Here is an 18,897-nt window from a genome sequence, read left to right on the forward strand (position 1 = left end):
AGACAGTGTTTGTGTGCTGTATACCTTTAATAGTAAAACTGTATGAGAGTGCAAATGTTATGGTGATTTCAATTGAAGATGTGTTGTATGTAATGGCAGTATGCTACTATTCCATACTCTTTTAGAGCATCTGTTTAATCATCAGTCTTACAAAGTAGGTCCCTCTTCTAACTCCTACTGCGAGCTACTGAAAAAGCCAACTCTAGTGCTGTACTCTCACCTTTTGGGAAGGGGTGCCCCACTTTAGATAGTGAGGAGCCTCTGCACATGAAGCACAAAAAGCAGGCCTCTCCTTGTTCAGATACAGATTTCACAACAAAACTCAAGAGGCACAAAATAAGCAAAGGCACCAGCAAGCACCGTCCCATGTCGAGCAAACTTCCCTCAGCACAACCATACCAATCCTGAAGGAGAGGTTGCCTCAAAAACAGAAGTGCACTGTTGCAATAATTAGTTGGCCAAACAACCTACTCTGCCGATCCACTTCCTAGACCAGCACGATTTTGCACCTTCATACTTGGCATAGCCCGTAGCTCTCGAAAGGACTGGTGGTTTCACTTCAGAGCACATTCCCCAGTCTGTTCTTCCCTTTCTGTCCTAGCCACAGAACTACAGGTACAGAATCTGTCTCAGGAGACTTTCTCCAAGCCATCTATTTCAGTCATTTGACACCAGATACTGAGCTCCAATTATTTGTGTTGGGAATCCACCAGCTCAGTCTGTGTTGGCCAGGTGGTGACTTGCCTTAAGGGTAAAGCAACTTCTTCACATGGGCGCAAATGCAGTGTCTGGAAATGTATAGGAAGATCTACCTGTTCTGTGGTCTCTTCCTATGTTAAACCAATGCCTTATGGTAAGCTGTAGCCTCCACCACTGGTTTGAGTTGGTCCATTATCCCTCTTTGTTCCTGGCCAACTGCTGGAATTGTACCACTTTGGGCTCAACCCTGGGAAAAGAAGCTGCAAAGGAGAAACCACTGATGCTAAGGGATCTCATCCACATGAAGTCTGTCCAAGCCTGGTGGCAGACATGGCTTATTCCTAGGGTTTAAAGATTGAGGCCCTGGAAAGTCATTGACATTTCAGATGATGGGAAGTTACTGTTCTTTCTCATGATGGGCCAGGTTCTCCACAGCACACGGTAGGCATGGAGGTCACAGCCAGATCGTTTAGTGACATCTAAGTTGCACCTGCCAGGCCACCTCTCTCCAAGCCAGAGAAACCCTACCAGTCTTTCAAGGATGTGGGGTCTTTTTTACCCCATGCCTGGGCTATATTCTCCTATTCCTCAGGTGACACAACAGGGAAGAGGTGATGGTTCATGGAGAAAAAAGTACTAGTGCCCAAGCTCAAGTTGTGTGTAAGAAAGCCCTGGTGACTTCACCAAGGACCACTTGCAATGGGTCCTCTCAGTGGTGAAGAGCAGTCTATGCTCTAAAGCTGCCAGGACCACTACTGTCCACATTGCCTGTACCCCTAATCCAAGAAGTCTGCAGAGAAGTCAAACAGCGCTTGTCCCTAGATGGTGCAATAGAGAGGTACACAACTTCCTTCTCAGGGTAAGTGGAAGGAGGCTAAGCACCTCCCTTAACCTTCAAGATGCACAAATGCCTCGCCTTGCAGAAGCTAAAAATGCAGACTGTGATCTAGGTGTTTACAGTTTTGCTGAGCAGTGACAAATGTTCTCATTTGGACCACCAGGATGCCTACTTTCACATACAGCTCCTGAATGAGCGCATGAAGTATCTTTTAATCATAGTGGAAAACTAACATTACTAGTACAGACCACTGCTATTTGGTCTGAATTGTGTCCCACTTGTCTTTCACACAGATTTTAGTTCTCTTGTAACGTCAGAAGATCCCTTTATAGACATTTTGGATGGTTGCGTAGCTAAGCGGCGTCCAAGAAGGGTACAGGGTCCACCATACCCCTAACAGTGCAGAGATCACATAAAGGCTTGGGTTATAGTGATATACTCAAATTCATGTTGGTTCCCTCCAAAAGGATTCATTTCATAGCAGTAATTGTGACTCCAGTAGACGTTCAGCTGGTAATTTAATCACCAAAGATAGTGCACCCGCTTGGTATTTCCAAAGGCTTCTACCTCTTGCATGACTTGTTACCCCCTTCAATTTTCACATGTGCTCCCTGTAACTTATTCTGGTGGATGAATGGGAACAGCTGTAAGAAAAGTAGAAACTCCTTCTGGTCCACCCATTTTTGGATTAACGTTTGAATAGTGGGGGGGGGGGGGGGTCATGCCTTGGTGGTGGTCCCCTTCTGCCTGCCTGGTCTTCAACATAACAGACTTCAGAGTATGCTTATTGGAAACACTGCGGACTACTCGCCATCATTGCCCTTTGAGTCAAGTTTAGTATGCCACTTCACAGAAATTTACCGTATTGCAGCTATAGGCAATCTTTTGGCGGTGAATGCTTTTCTACCAATGATGAGATCGTAGTTGCTGATAGTACACACAGATGATATCCCAGCCCCCTCCAAACATCAAACAGGAGAACTCTGGGGTGAGGGTGTTACCTGATGCGTACACCTGGCGGCTATGTGGGCCGCCCCCACAATCATTTTGAAAACGCCACATTACCTTAGTCTTCCTTGAACAATATCAAATGTCTTGCAACTTCTGTGGCGAAAATGAAGAGCCAAATTATAAGAAAAGGGTGATGTTACATTACGTCTATAGACTGTTTATCATTATCAAAGCCATTCCGCTGAGCCCGCAGAACACACAAGGATTGGCTTCTTTTTGCATTTTTGGGAACCAGAAAGGCCCCTCCTGCATAGCCATTTATACACACTACTATAGAAGCTGTTTACAGTACCTCAAATGGTGAAAAAGCATTCGGGCTGAGAATAATTTAGTTGCGGTTCAGGTAACTTTATCCTTCTTTGTTCAAATGTGTTTTCTCTTAAATCAAGTGGCATGAAATGGGTTTACTGTGTAGTGGCATAACATTAGTTTACTGGTGGCTCTAGTTGTCATGGGACCAGTGTAGAATTCTTAGCCCAATCAGCTCAGAAAAGAATCTTGATTTTCAATGTATCACGGATTTGAGCATAAACACAGAATGGTTAAAAACCCTTGCATTATTCCCCTTCTTTGCAACATGAAGCGACGATACCATTCTCAAACTTAATGTAAGATTATATGATGTTATGAGGAATTCAAGATACTACTGTTTGAACAAACATTTGCAAGTTCCAAATAATGTGCCAGTCAGTTAAATTCAAGGTTCTGAAGAGTTTGTTTTTACATTTTAATATTCAGCAAAGTCTACCGTTGAAGCAGCCTATTCTGAAAGGAACGTACGCAGGTTGCTAAGTTTCCAGCGGTACATGAGAACTTCTCGATTCTTCCGTGGTGGCTGTGGTCAGAATCCATTGTACATTTTGGATGAGGACTACGAAGGGCAAGCACAGGTCGGTGAAATTCGTTTTTTATCATTTAAAAACCGGTTGACATTCGTTGTAATTGCATTTATCTAGCACTTACTACCCAAGACAATGCACTTTACGCTGGTTAACATGCTGCTCTGTGAACTCTAGGTTTGTTTGTTAATCCAGTGTTTTTTGGATTCATCATTTGCTCTCACTAAAGCCATTGCATGTATTTACTTAAGTTTCTTTGTGGTAAATTAAATTAATAGGAGTTGTGTGATCTTTAGGAGGTAGGGAGTTCATGTAGATGGTTAGTTGGATTAATTAATGAGCGAGAGGCAAGCAGGGGTATTATTTACTAATGAGTTTGTTGTCGTCATTGAAACGAGATGTGGAAAAATTGCGAAATGCAATAATGGCGATTAAGAAAGAGATCTAAGTGGCAGAGTAGATTGCTCAAAGACAAGGCGAGTTCGGATGGAAAGTATGAGACTGGCATTTGAAAGACAACAACCAGAAATAACAAGTCCAGGTCAGTTTTCATGCAGGATTTTAGGATTATAGAAGAATTTTTGAGATAAAATGCAACACTGTAAAAAGAAAACTAATTTGCATGTGATACAGTGCTTTAGTATTTGTGATAGGCACCAGATTCAGATAAAAACTCCACTGCTCGACTGCCACAATACCACCACTTTAGCAAGGACAGCTGATAAGCAATGATGTTGGAAGTAAATGTTTGGCTGCATATATTGGGAAATATCAAGAGATTTAAGCAGCACACCAAGGAAGCAGTAACCTTGTGATCATAGCAAAGTGAGAGAAAGTACGGAGTAAATAATGTAAACATTGAAAGCAGATTCTACTAATTACAAAAGGAAAGTGGATCCATTCGGATATCTGATTTTTAGCATGGCACAAAATGTGGAAAGAGGTGAGCCTCTATAGACAATGGACATGTATTGCCTTCATTCCTGTGCATAGAAAGTGGAGATCATGAAACCAGAGTGAGGGGGTGGAGACCGCGCTACCTGTAGAAATTCCTTGAAATTTGTTAGCTAGGAGCTGGGTTTTTTTTTTGTGCTGCCATTTGGGAAAATATAGGGGTGTGGGTGGGGGTTTAGATTCTGTTTAAGGTGAGGAAGTTTCTTGGCTAGGCCAACTGTTTATCCATCTCTGCTTTTTCTGTCTTTAATTGCTGCTTCAGGAAGGATGCAGTGCAAAGATGTTGTGGGTGCTTATGCCTGGAGCCAGCAGCAGTGCTCCCTACTGTAAATAGCATTGATTTATTTTACACAAAGGCTGTGTCTGGGAGGCAGCCTAAGAAAGACCTTAGTAAGAGAACAACCCTTAACTTGTTCTGGAACAAGAGATAGTGTATGCAGGTGCATGCATAAACGGGTACTTACACTAAATGGCAGAGCACTTTTCAACCCACACATTACAGTACACAACTGTAAAATCAAGCGCAGTAGTTTGAGGTATTTGGCATAGACCAGCTCATTGAAATCAGTTGATGGTAATCAAATGAAGAGGGCCCACAGTGTCACAAGGAGGTATTAGGCCCAGTTAAGGAACTCCATTTGTACATGCTCCTGTTCTTTAGTTGCCTTCTCTGCCTAAACATGTGGACATTTGTGTGCACACACAGGGTACCGTTCCCCGATGTCTTTTTTACTTACAAAACCACTTTGTAGGCACTCTTATCAGAACACCTTGAACATTCTGTACAAGGACTGAGTTCAGCACACAAGATGTTATTTGTTTTTGGCCACTCTGCAACCAAACTATCACAATAGAATCAACAATAGCTTCCTGACAGGGGCTTTGGCATGGCAATATGAAGGATGTTATTACATATGACTTCAAGCCTTTGTTTTTTCAGAGGAGCGTTTTGCTGGCGCTAGCAGGTCGGTCCATGCCGGAATGCCAGCTCAGCTGATTCCGGTCACCTCATGCGAGGGTTGCTGTCGAACTCTACACCAAGACAGATAGCTTGCTGACACTTACCCACAGGTAATGGGTAATGGGACCACCTCACAGGGATTTGGCTGATACCTTCACCTTAGGCACAGTAGGGTAGGAAGCGCCAGGTAGGGGTACACTAAATTGCAGCACTTGTATGCTAGCATATTGTTTTCTGGAATGAGCAAAATGGTTGAATTGATCTTTTTCACCATTCTCTTAATGTTAATCAGATTATTCCTTTTAATTAAACATGGCAACTCATAGATTTTGCTCAAAATCAGAATGCTTTAATAAATATTGAAATGCTTTTCTGTGTACTTGTATATCTCTTTGGGTATGCATAAGTGACTGAGCGAAAGGGTTCTAGATCTGTTACCACGATTTCCTTGGAGTCAGGGTTGTCATGTTCTGAGTTAGCACATCCATTTGTTAACCCTGTAAGGTTAGGGGTACATATTTGGCACTGAGCTAGTAGGACGATAGGCATACACATCGTGAGGGGTGCTCTGAATCCGTCTCGCACCAGTCCAACATTGTCCAACAAACGCACACTTTTACTTGAAAAAGTATAAGCTGTACGACATGGCACCGCCAACGTTCTAGGTTGGGTTGTTATTTAATGGGTTCTCCAGTATTCAATCTCGCATAGATTCACATGCTTGTATCTTCCCCGTCGTCCTGGTGGGAGTCTCACAGTAACAGAATGACCACAGCAGTATTAGAAAAAACTGCATTGCAAAATCCCATAGGGAATAATCTTATTTGGTAACCAAACCTCATCATTGTATGGTCCAAGACGCAGCCAATCGGCTGCCAGCCCTGACATCACACTCCCCAGCAGAGCCTTCCTGCCTCAGATTTCCAACCGCCTTCGTGTGAGTAGGAGTCTCCCTGAGCCTTGCTCAGTTTTTTGTGTTAACTTTTGCCCTCTTGTTCATCTGGAAGTTCTTTCTGTTACTGGATTTGAGGTACTGTGCTTCATATTTTTGCTTACTATGGCTGAAAGCTCTAAAAAGAGGCTATTCAGGCCCTGCGGATCCTGTGGAAAACCTAGACTGTTTTCTGAAGACCCCCCACAAGGACTGCTTGTATTGTCTGCACCCAAAACATGTGCCTAAGGACTGTAAGCATTGCAGAACCTTTTCTGCGAAAACCCTGCGTGGCAGGGAGGCACGGCTTCTGTTGTGGCTTCAAAAGAAGGTCACTTCAGAATCTGACTCTGAAGAGGAATCTAGAACATCAGAAAAGAGGAAATCTTCTGCTTCTGAAGATAACATAGAGCTTAAAAAGCAGAAGACAAAAGGCAAAGAGGCTTCTTCGTCTTCACTTCCTCATACTCCTCTTAAAAAATCTACAGAGTCCAGAGAAGTCTCCTCCGCTCCGTCGTCGAAAATTGGGGCATCGCCGGCTTTGATTTCAATAAAATCGACGACGTCGACGACTACCATTTCGACGACAGCTGCGTCGACGGCGACGACCAAGACATTGTCGTCGAAGAAAGGCTTGTCGACAATCCCGTCGACGGGGAGGCTGGTTTCGACCTAGTCGACGACCCCGTCGTCAGCGACTGCGTCAACGACTCCATCGACGATGACTTCGTCGACAACCACTTCGTCAACGATAGTTCAGCTTTCCACGTCAACGAGATCTCCGTCGACGGGAGCACCGTCAACGGCATCCTTTAAGTCTCCCAAGGCAAAGACAATCTCTTTAAAATCTATTCCATTGTCGACGGGCTCGTCGACGAAGAAGAAATCATCAGATTTTACAGCCTGGACAAAGATTTCTCTGCTTCCTCCATCTAATCTCCTGGAATTGCAGTCAGAAGACGAAGAGTCTTCAGGAGTGGCATATAGCCAGTCTCAACTTCAAATTAAGAGCCAGGAGACTGACGATGAAGAATATCGGGAGGTTCAGGAAGTCTTCTCTTTCCAAGATCGTCCTGCACAGGATTCAAGGAGATGTGAGACATTTCAGCACACATATGACTACGAAGAGGAGGAAGAACCTTAGCCTGATTTTAGAGAGGACGCTATCTCAATGCCGATTTCCCTAGTAACTGACTTGCGGCTTATGATAAATGATTACTATCGATGTTTTCCTGACGCTAACACTCAAGCGTCAAAAACTTCAGATAAGCCTGCTAAAGTTCAACCACCTCATTCCTCTCCCAAGAGTACAACTCAGAAAATTCAATCTCCTCCTATTGTGACAATTAGGGACGATTTTAGAGGAAAGTGACGCGGATCAACCGGAAGAATACTCCCACTAGCATGAGAATTATCGGTTATTTTTCAAAATGACTTCTTTTTTACACAATGTCTTTCATTTGGAAGGCAGAAATGCATCAAAAATCAATAGGTAATAACAGTTGCTTTACAAATCTGAATTACCCTAAGTCTCCCGATAAAAATGGTACCTTACTTGTGTAGGTAGGCATAGTGCCCATGACAGCAAATGGCTCAAAACCCAACGTGAACAAACCACATTTTCACAATGAAAATTTACCCTTTTATTGCGAAGTGTCTAGCTGTAGTTTTTTAACCATAGCTCTGCCGGGACCTAGGGAAACCTAGCAAACCTATACATTTTTGAAAACTAGATACCCAGGGGAATCCAGGATGGGGTGACTTGACTGCCTCCCACCAGGGTCTGTTACCCAGAATCCCTTGCAAACCTAAACATTTTTCAAAATAAACACATTTTCCCCACTTTTCTGTGGTGGAAAGTTCTGGAATCTGCGTGGATCCACAAATTTCCACCTACTCCGCGTTCCCCAAAGTCTTACGAGAAAAATGGTACCTCACTTGTGTGGGTTGGCCTAGTGCCCGCGACACGAAACGGCGCAAAACGTAACGTGGTCACACCTCAATTTCGCAATGAAAAATGACCCTTTTTTGGCAAAGTGCCTAGCTGTAGTTTGTGAACCCTAGCTCTGCCGGCACCTAGGGAAACCTACCAAACCCACACATTTCTGAAAACTAGACACTCTGGGGGGCTTCCAGGGAGGTATTGCTTGCGTAGATCCCCCAACGTTTCCTTACCCAGAATCCCCAGCAAACCTCAATTTTAGCTGAAAAAAATCACTTTTTTCACACATTTTTGTGTGGGAAAGTTGTGGTATCACAGAGCTCACACAAATTTCCCACCACCCAGCGTCCCCCCCCCCCCCCCCCCCCCCCCCCCAGGTCTCCCGGTAAAAATGGTCCCTCACTTGTGTGGGAGGCCCAAGTACCCGCGACAGGCAAGGGCCCAAAACATTTTTTGATAGGCAATGTTGATGTCGCCTCACTACGTTTTGGGCCTTTGCCTGTCGTGGGTACTTGGGCCTCTTCCCCAGCTCCCAAGGCTATTTTAGCTTAAAGGAAATCCCTCTGGTGCCCAGAGGGATTTCCGACGCGATGTTTCATGACGAGCTGGACTCGACATGAGCACACGACCACTGTGTGCCATGACGAGTCCAGCTCATCATGAACATCGTAGGGGTTAAGAAAATAGTGCTCTGAGGCTGTAATTAAAACATTCAGAGTAAAAAAACATGTAAGAGGGCCAGTCCTCATTGGAGGTTACTACCAGAGAGAAGGCATTACCAAGGAGGGAATACTAATTATACACCAATCAAAAGTCACCATTTTAGAAGGGCAGTAGCCAATTAAAGTGGGCGTTTTTTTGAAGCCCGTATCTAGATGCTACATGTCTCTTTGAGATGCGCTACCTAGGCAAGGCCTGGATGTACGGTTTGACCCAAAACACGATTGAGATTCGGATAGTGTTGCGGGAAAATGCTTCGGGACCCTTTAAAATCCTGAGGAAGACCCTGGACATGTTTACAGTAGTGGCCAGGAAAACCATTGTGCATACCTTGGGTCTGCCAAGGGAAGCCTGAAGAAACTTTGGTGGATACAAAACTCGGCAGCCTACTTAGTTCTGAATCTCCCCACAAGGACGTCTATCTCGAACGCCCTGGTTTCTCTCCACTGGAATCCGTGGAAAAGAGAATCCCTTACAAGGCTATGTGCTACTGCCCCAAAATTCTTGTGGGTAGGGGTCCCAAATACTTAAGTTCCATGGTAAAGCCTTAAATACCTACACGGAATTTAAGATCTGCCATACTCAACCTAGTGATGGTACCTAAGGTGCAGATGGTCAGGTTAGGGACCTGGTCCTTCAGCCATCTTGTGGCTATGACATGGAATTCACTACCGATGCACTTGAGAGCGAAACCAGTGGAAATTATCTTTTGTAAAGGGCTTAAAACGTGGCTGTTTAGGTCAGCTGTAACCGTCTTGCAGTTATCCTCCCCTTTTACCTCCTTTAATGTTAGATCTCGGCACGGGGGACACACAGTTTGGGTGTAACCATGCACTTTCTAAAATGCTTGATTATTTTATTTTTATCCTAATTGTTCACCTTACAACCGCATTGCATTGCCAAACTAGCTGCTTACATTTTTAAATGGAGACATTTTTTAGGTCTGGCTTGCCAGCGCTACTGCTAGGGACCTTATTTAGGGCTCCCGGTTTTCCGTTTAAACGGATATTTACATATAAATACAGACGGAATTATTTTTTTCCTTCGTCTGTATTTATATTTAAAAGCAGGAAAATACTACCAAATTTTGCTGCACTGCCGTGCTCCAGCCGAGTTGCTTCGCCATGCCCCTCTTCCTGATTCTAGGGGTGTGTCTGCCCACCAGTAACACAAAACACTTGCAGGGCCCTACAGCTTGTGGTTTGCTGGAAATTCCTTTAAATTAGGGTCGTTAGGTCTTGCCTGACCCAGCGCATGCGCTGGTCTGGCGAGACTTATTGAGAGGGCTCCAAAAAGTGCTACCAGGCCAGCCTAGAGCTACAGTGCATGTGCGCGGGCGCGCGCGCCGCGCTTTACCACAATTACTTTCACGGCCGCACGGCCACTTTGATGTTTGCGGCCGCTTTCCATAGCCAATAGGTCTCGCTTTTGGAACCTTATAAGTATTTAGTTATGCAACGGTTGCATAGCTAAACACTTATAAGGTCCCAAAGGCGAGACCTATTGGCTATGCCAATGCTTGTTTTAACTGCTGCTGTGCCCCCTGAGCCAATCGTGGTTGGATCCAGGCGTCACTGTGTGGATGTATCACCAGTTCTCTGTTCCCGGGGGCTGAATCTTTTAAGTCATAGGCAGAGTGGAGCTGCAGGGGCTCTTAGAAGGGGTGAAACAACAGCGAGGCCTCATTAACATGCAAATGGTCTTTTATAGACCTGTGAAGTGCTCGGGTGCGGCTGTGTGTGCGCCGGGAAGCTTTCTCATCCCGGGCTGCCACACATGACGGGGAGGGGGCTGAAGCCCTGTGAGTCCAATGGGTGTTGCGTGCCTGCGCGTGCACCGCACATCCCCAGACACTGCTATTATGCGCCCCTTAGGTCTGGGCTGCTGCCCTTTGACCTCCGGATTCCAGAGAAGGGGGCATTGCAGAAAGTGTTTGTGTGTGGGGGGGGGGGGTAATAAACAGACGCTACAAGAACACTGCTCAACCGTACAGCCAACTAAGTGTTAAAAGACAAGAGAGTTGGAGGGGGTGGGGGTGAAGTGCGGTTATAAGTGTGACGTAGAAATGGGCTAGTAGACCTCAGTGTGATAAGCGCCAGTTAAGGTCAAAATTCGGAGGGGAGTTTGTTATAGTAAATTTATTTCACAGCTTGAAGTGTTTTTTTTAGCTCACCTAAAGTCTCACACATCGGCTCTAGTATCATTTTAAATGAAAGAATCAACATATATTAACAACTTGTGCTACAAAATGAATGCACGTTTATGATTCTGTCACCTCCTTCCCCTCACGCGCCTAGCACCGTTCTCAATGAAGGCATCCAGGCGCCTGATTGAATCTGGTGTCCCACATTATGTGAAGTGTGTGAAAGAAAGTACACGTGGACACAGTGGGCGTGGCACCGAGACACGCAGCTGAGGCTTACAAAAGCCCCCTTGTATTCTCACTGTGAAACCCTATACTCTGAGCTTAGCCCACACACTTATCACAGGTGGGAGCCACAGGGTTTATTTGCTGTCGAAAGACAGCCTTTGGGGGACACAAAACGCAATCAATTAAACTAAACTGGACATTGTAGGAATGTAAAAATATGTGGTTTTCAGGCTGGTGGTATTTGTGTCAAATATTAATCAGAACTCAGGAAGTAATAACGCAATGTGTTCTGCTTTGGTACAACGGTGGAATAAAATAAAGTGCATGGGTGTCACTAATAGACATTCATTGTTGAAGAGACACTATTTTAACTTTTTTTTTTTTTAAGTATTGGACCCGGAAATTGTAATTGTATAGCGCTTACTACAATTAAGGAGGTGATGAAGCACTTTGCAGCAAATACCGCACTCCTCCAGAACCCAAGATTAGAGTTAAATAGTTTGCATATCGGTTATATGTGCTTCCTTTGTTCCCAATGTGCATCTGTTCTCGTGCGTTGACGCCATGTGTGCTTCTGGTCACTTAAACAATCCAGAAGAAAAAGTGCTTGAATCCTTCTGAACAGGGTGTCGTGGATATGTCAGACTTGAACACAAATGTACACCTCGCCCCCACCAAGCACCATCTTGACCAAACAGTCATCAAACAGGCACCGCACCTACTGACTGACAAGCTCACCAACTCCAGTGTGGCCAGGACACAATAAGGCCAAAGTGCAAAAAAGTAAAAACCTGTGAAGTGCTCGGGTTCGGCTGTGTGTCGCCGGGAAGCTGTCTCATCCCGGGCTGCCGCACACGACGGGGAGGGCTGAAGCCCTGTGAGTCCAATGGGTGTTGCGCGCCTGGCTGCAAGAACAATCTGGCCACGAACTCGGCAAACACTCCAGTCACTGCGTCTTCACAGCCAAGCTGGGTAAGTACACTCTCCCAACGTCCACAGCGCACCGCAAACACGTCCCAAAAACACATGTGCAGAGCAGTACACTGTACCTGTCCCTCTGCACACAGCACATATACTGTTGGTGTCTATCTCTGCCTCGGGAGCTGTTCCAGAAGCTGTGCAATGAAAGTTACTGCATGAAATAAAAAAAAGGATTGTAGCCAGACGTCGGAGTGAACTGTAAAAATTAAGTAATATGTTGAAATACAAAATATACTACAGCTGTACACTGTTTTGTGAAAACACACAGACCTATTTGAGTTTCAATGTACCAAAACATCTCACCCTGTAAAAAAACATGTATCACATTGGCCTCGCGAAGATTTATTCATTTGTGGATATTTGTTCTTTTGAAAGCCCGATTGTATTAATATTTTGACATTTTTTTTAGAAGCCAGTTTCTGCACAAGTGAGGGACAATCCCTCATCTCTGTTAGCTCCATGCAAACTGTGGCAGGTCTCTTAAAAGAGTAAATTTTATGAGTATCATTTTCTCCATGACGGCCCCTTCTATGTCTTATGGCAGCTGCAAAGTTGTAACTGCACTTAAAGGCTAGGGCAAGTACATGACTGTGGCCGATTTCCACACACACTGACACTATTGTAAGATCATATTAGTTTGCATTAAAATGCGAATATAAATTGTGGTAGTATTGAGCTGTTGATAGCCTTAAATAAATGTGGAAAAATACTAACTGCAGCGTCTTTTGGTTGCGGAAAAAATAAATGCGGATATATACAGAAAAAATGCCCAAAACATAAATACAGACGGAAATGGCAAAAAAAATAAACACCATAAAACCGGGAGCCCTACTTATGATTAAAAAAAAAAGAGCCTTCAGGATTACAGTAAGTAGGGCATTTGGTTCAGCCCACATGTTGGTGGGTAGGAGTAAATGTTTTGATTAAGCAGCAGCTGTGCGCTTCCACAGAAATAGTGCTTCACCTCCAGTCAGATGTGATTATGTTTATCCAGCTGCCTATGGCAGCAGCTGTATGGCTGCCTAGAAGATGCTCACTAACATGCATGTTGTATCAAGCCTACAATGGAAGGAAGATTGACCTTTCGGGGACTCCCACATGGCACTATAATAATGTTAAAAGTAGATAATTTGCGATGTTTCATTTTTCTCTGGTGGGAACACCAAACTGGGAGGAGAGCAGTCATGAAGAACGTACTGGTGATTTCTAGTCGAGCACCCCATCCTTTACATCATGTACTTGAGACTTTACTGCAGCTGTGTTTATTAAACGTGTTCATAATACCAAAAATCTGATACGGTTTTAAAAGTGTGGTTAGTGAAATATTTTTGGCGTTATTAACTTTGTAGCTGCATTTGGTACGAGACCGTATGAAAATTATTCCCCTGAAAGCACTTTTTCAAAGGTGCATGTTAATACCCAGGGCTCGTTCATGGTGTCATCGTTACATGCAGAAAACAGATTTAGTGTAATTATTTTTTCTTTTTGTAATACTTTTTATGCATTTCATGAAGTACATTACAAACATTGTACCAATAACAATCTGGGTAAGTGAAGCAGCATCTCAGATTTGCAGGAGTACTTGCATGCAAAGGGACAATTATGAACATAAAAAGGAAAAAAAACGACAGTAGAAGTGATGGCCAGCTATACCTACTCCCCTGAACATCAGCCCCTCCTCCCATGGCTACATATAGCTATTAAGCTTAAGAATCATGCCCATCTATCCCAGAGCCTCCTCCCTCCTCTCCAAACTTGGCTAATAGCCCATTCCATGTTTGTAGGTCCTCCCCTGTTTTCTCATCCCTCCAACATTGACGGAGCCTGACCTCTTAGGCTATCGCCCATTCTGTGGCATCTTTAATGCATGCTTGCTCCCCAGATCCTAGGGAACTCAGCCATGAGCTGGCCACTCATCTTTTTGTTAACACTAGTGCCCATTGTACAAAACTTCCATTCCATTTTCCCTATGTTACCTTATGGACTCAAGAAGTCAAATGTCTGGACTCAGGACTACAGTGATTCCTTCAATACACTCCAACTGTTGTACCTACGCAATCCAAAAAGTATGTTCCAAGGAACTATACCAAGCCAAATGGAGGAAGTCTGCAGAACTATTCTGACAGCTGTGGTATCCTTCTGATCTACAGAGACCTACCGTATGGAGGACTATCAGCAGTACATACGTGCGATGGATATAATTAAAATGTACTAATTTGAATTGTGAGTTACACGTCCCTTGTTTAACTAGTACTCAAATACCTTTCCAGTGTATTTCATCCAGGGGAGCGCCCACCATACCCCCACCTCCCATGCCACCTTAGCCTGAATTGTCATCTTGGGTTGATCTGCAATCATTGCCCTGTACAGGGTTGAAACTAAATGACTGCCCCCGCAAAATTCCAGGAGTATCCTAAACAATTCAGGCCGGGACCTCCGGGTATGCGGGCCAGATTTCTTGTGCTATGACCACTATGCTTACATATAACAAGAACTGACCCTCAACGAGACCAAAGGTCTCTCAGGCTATCTCAAAGGTAATAAAAATGTGATTGGAATAAAGATTGCCTATTGTCAAACAGCCTCCATTTCTCACAACGCTGGTGTCTTCTGCTGTGGTCAGCTGATGGAATGTCGGGAGATCCCAGAAAACCAACTTTAGCACAAATGGGGGGTGTCGAACCTTCACTGCATGCTTCCGCAGCGCGGATGTGTGCTTAATTCGGTATAGTAGCAGCGCAAGTCCCCTACCACACCCGGGTAGCAACTGTGAAAGCATTCCCTCCTTCCTGTCATCCATATGTAGATCCTTTTCCCAGATAGCTGAAGCGGTTGGTTTCTTAACGCAATGAGTGTAGGCAACTTGATGTGGTCCTGTCTCGCCAGGCAGAATATCAAAGACTTACTCATATTAATACGTATTCAAGAAATGTTCCCAAAATTGTCCAAGTGCTCCATGAGTTCGAGGAGCGACTCGGCCAGGCTGACCGATAAAAGAGCATGTCATCGCATAAAGCGAGAGCAAATGTTTGGTTTCCCCACCTTAATTCATTGTCTCTCCATATCTTTCCTAAGTCTGAGAGCTAGTGGTTCCAGTACCAGCACGAATAAGGGGGGGGGGGGGCATAAAGTACACTGCTGTCATGTGCCCCTGCCAATCCCCAGAGGGTCAGAGCATAGCCTACCCAACCGAACCCTAGCCCTCCGCTCAATGTACAGTAGACTCACCCATTGTCTAGAGCTGGGCTCAATTCCTATTGCATCCAGGACTTCCCTCGTGTACCTCCACGTCACTGTGTCGAACGCCGTGGCGAAAACAAAGACCAAGGCCAAATCCTCCTCCCTATCCTCTACTTCATTTATAAGCTGCATTAACCTTATAATATGCATAGTGGTATTCCGTCAAGGCATGAACCCACACTGATCTGGATGGACCTGCCTGTCCATCTCCAGACTCAGTCGGGTTTCCAGCACTTAACATATTTTCATATCAATGTGTATCATAGTGATCGGGCAGTAGGAGGACAGATCAGAGGGCTCTGCACCAGGCTTTAAAATCATTGCAATAGAGCTCTTTCGCATGGAGAGGAATTGTTTTCCTAATGTGAGCTTGTGTGTAAACCTCAAGCAAGTGGGACTCCAGCACTGAAGTAAAAGTTTGATCAAATCCAGTCATAAAGCCATCATTTCCTGGTGCTTTTCCTGTTGTTTGAGATCCAATAGCCGCTCGGACCTTCCCCTGTCTGTGAGATTTGTATTTCCACCAGATAGCCTGAAAGGTGACCACTATCTGGGTCACCTGGTGCTCTAGCCTGTCTCGGTCGACTGCCTCAGAAGCGGTTTCTAGAGCTAGTCTACCCTCTTCCCCCTGTGAACGTCTCTGCACTGCCACCAACTTTTCCTCTTTATGGAGGAGCTCTGTGTGTAGGGCACATCGCACTCCACAGGAAAGACCCAGCCATTCACCCCTCAAGACTGCCTTCAGCGCCTCCCATTCCGTAGCTCGGCTCCGAGTAGTTGTCCAGTTGTCAATATATTCTGTCAAGGATTTTGCTATGGTGTCACTACCCAATTGGTCCTGCAAAATCTCAGAAGGGAACCTCCATGAGTAGGGGGAACTGGGACAGACCGCTCCCCTCAAAGCTACGTGCTACCGGTGCGTGAATAGATTAAACACGTGTGAGGTGGATTACTTCCTGCACCCTGGTGACATCTGCTGTGTTACAAGTATGCGGTTTAACCTGCTGAAGGTGCCATGTGTGGGCGAGTGACGGGTGTATTCACTACTCGGGGGATGAGTTTCCCTCAAAATATAACTGAACCCCATGTGTGGCATGGCTTTGAGACTAGTTGTCGTCCTGGGTTTAGTGCCTGGTTGGGGGGGGGGGGGGGAGATGGAAGGGGGGGAGCGATCTGTATTCCAATTTACCTCACAATTAAAGGCGCCTACCTAGAAAGTATGTCACAGACGTAGTGGACATCACCTCCATGAGTGTAGGATAAAAAGAGTCATTATCTGTGTTGGGACCATACGAGTTTATGAGCACTGTCTTGACCATCTAATTTGCCCTGTATCAGTATGTATCGGACCTCTACAACCGCTTCCATATGTCAGAGCAAACCGCACTCCAGCAGCTATCAACACCAGTACATCCCTAGCAAAGGAGGAATAGGTGCATAATATTGTTTGGCCCCGATATAGCGTAATTCTTGAGGAGGAACCATGCGAGAGAATGCATAGGAACTGTCTGCAAGCAATGGTTGAACATCATAAACCTCTGTACAACTAGCAGATGAAACTGCAGAAAATGCATGTCTCTTTCTTTCTGGGTGCAAGATGCGTAGAATAAAGAGTCCGCTGTGAAGGCAGCGAGCGAAACGTGTTTCTTAACTATTTACAGCGTGACTAGTAACACAAAATGGATATTATTTGGAGTGTCATGGTGCTGGATACGTATAAAGATGTTTCAGGCAGCCGGGTAAATAAAAGAAAAGGTTATTTTATTTACTGACGTATGTGTAGTGGCAGTCTGAGACTAGCAGCTGGCTAGCTAGCATTGTGTGGGTGTTGGAACTAAAATAGCAGATGCTGTTGCAGGAGTAAGGGTCGTTGGCAGGGTAATGTATGACTAAGCAGGGTGATAGCAGGATAGAGGTTCATTTGGTACACTGTATGCAAATCCAAACACAGGAACACCAAGGGGTACTACTGAGCAGAACTCGGGAGCACCGGGAGTGTCACGAATGGGTTTAACCACTGTGAAATTACGTTTAGCTGCAGACTTTAGGTACATAAGCTGAGCTGTTTCCGTATGCAAGGAGGTGCACTTGCAGTTTTATCCATGAGTCTTTGTGCTGTAGTAAGAGAGAGACATTATAAGATGTGGGTGTATGCGTGAGTCTAAGCACTGTTGCAGCAATGCTGACAGACTTGACCCAGTGTTTCCCATATTGTGGCCTTTAAATTATGTTTTAATCTTGTCACATTTGCTGAGCTTCAAAGACAGAGGTCAGATGTCAGGCTTTGTCTTCTGGCAAATTTGCTGCTTATTAGGTCTCGCGCCTAACGTTGCAGTGTGTAGCACTGCTCCCGCAGCACAAGACGTCTTGCAAGGGGGTTCTGGAAGCTGACCACATGCTCATGCGTGTGGTATTTTTATTTTTAAGGCACGCAATTGGGCAAAGGCGGGCGCATGTCCCGCCTTTGCTCTGCCCATTCCTGTCCGTGTCTAGCACGCGCAGCAGCGCGCGTTCGCCGCGCTCCCTCGCCCCTCAGTGGTGCGCGTGCACCACTGGTTTCCTTTCACGGCTGTGCGGCCATGTCACTTTCACGGCTGCGCGGCCATTGCTTGTTCTCCTTGGGGCCGGAGGAAAGGGTGGACAAGCTCGCGAAAAGTTACGGACAGGAAAGATGAGATCAGAACTTGGAAGGAGTCCCGCGGCATACAGAGGTTTATTTTTTTGTTTCTTATGTTCTATGTTTTGTACGAGGACACCGGAACGTTGAAGGAAAAAGCAGGACTGCACATTCCAAAACATTAGTAGGGAAAAGAAAAAACGTGCAACTAATTGCTTGGGAGGTTCCTTATATAATGTTGTGCACTTTTAACACTTTATAAGTGTGCACGTCTCTTCCGACTCCACTTTACCGGATTAAAAGGCAAGCTGTTTTAAAACGTTTCAGGTTTTTTGCTACTGTTCACTAACTGTCTAGACTGTTTAGCTCTGGTTATGTGTTGCTTCTGGACGGTGGTATAATTCACAAATTAACAAATGTAAAGGTCTTTTGTGAAGAAAAAGGAATTTCCCTTTCTGCTGTGGACCGTATTTTCTTTTGTTTCTGCGTCCTGTACCTCTTAATTGGATGTAAAAAAAAATGATTACGGTCTTGAAATTTAAGAAGCATTGTTTTTAACGTGAGGTTTTGATCTATGGAAGGAAATCACGGAACGGTCTCAAAAAGAAAACCTAGTGAAACCCGGGGAAGCGTTCCTTACTAGTTTGCGTCACAAATACCCCCTCCCCTCTTATACCACCCGGACGCACGCTGTCCCAGGCCGAGGATGAGGGTCGGTTCCTGCGAACATTCAAATAGAGAGATTTCTTTATCGGCGGTTCCACTGCCTTCCCTGCATGGCACTACTGGTAAA

At 45.0% G+C, this 18,897-nt stretch overlaps 1 protein-coding gene across 2 annotated transcripts in view; it reads left to right on the plus strand.

Moving 5' to 3' along the window:
• The window catches only part of PDE7A (phosphodiesterase 7A), a 1,104,576-nt gene that overhangs the window by 418,100 nt on the left and 667,579 nt on the right, over window positions 1–18,897 (plus strand). For both annotated transcript variants that reach the window (XM_085605526.1, XM_085605527.1), the window contains exon 5: window positions 3,287–3,438. In XM_085605526.1, coding sequence (XP_085461652.1) covers window positions 3,287–3,438 — 152 coding nt within the window. The remainder of the gene's footprint in view (window positions 1–3,286; window positions 3,439–18,897) is intronic.

This window comes from Triturus cristatus, chromosome 5_1 (genome assembly GCF_964204655.1).
Source record: "Triturus cristatus chromosome 5_1, aTriCri1.1, whole genome shotgun sequence".
Taxonomy (NCBI): domain Eukaryota; kingdom Metazoa; phylum Chordata; class Amphibia; order Caudata; family Salamandridae; genus Triturus; species Triturus cristatus.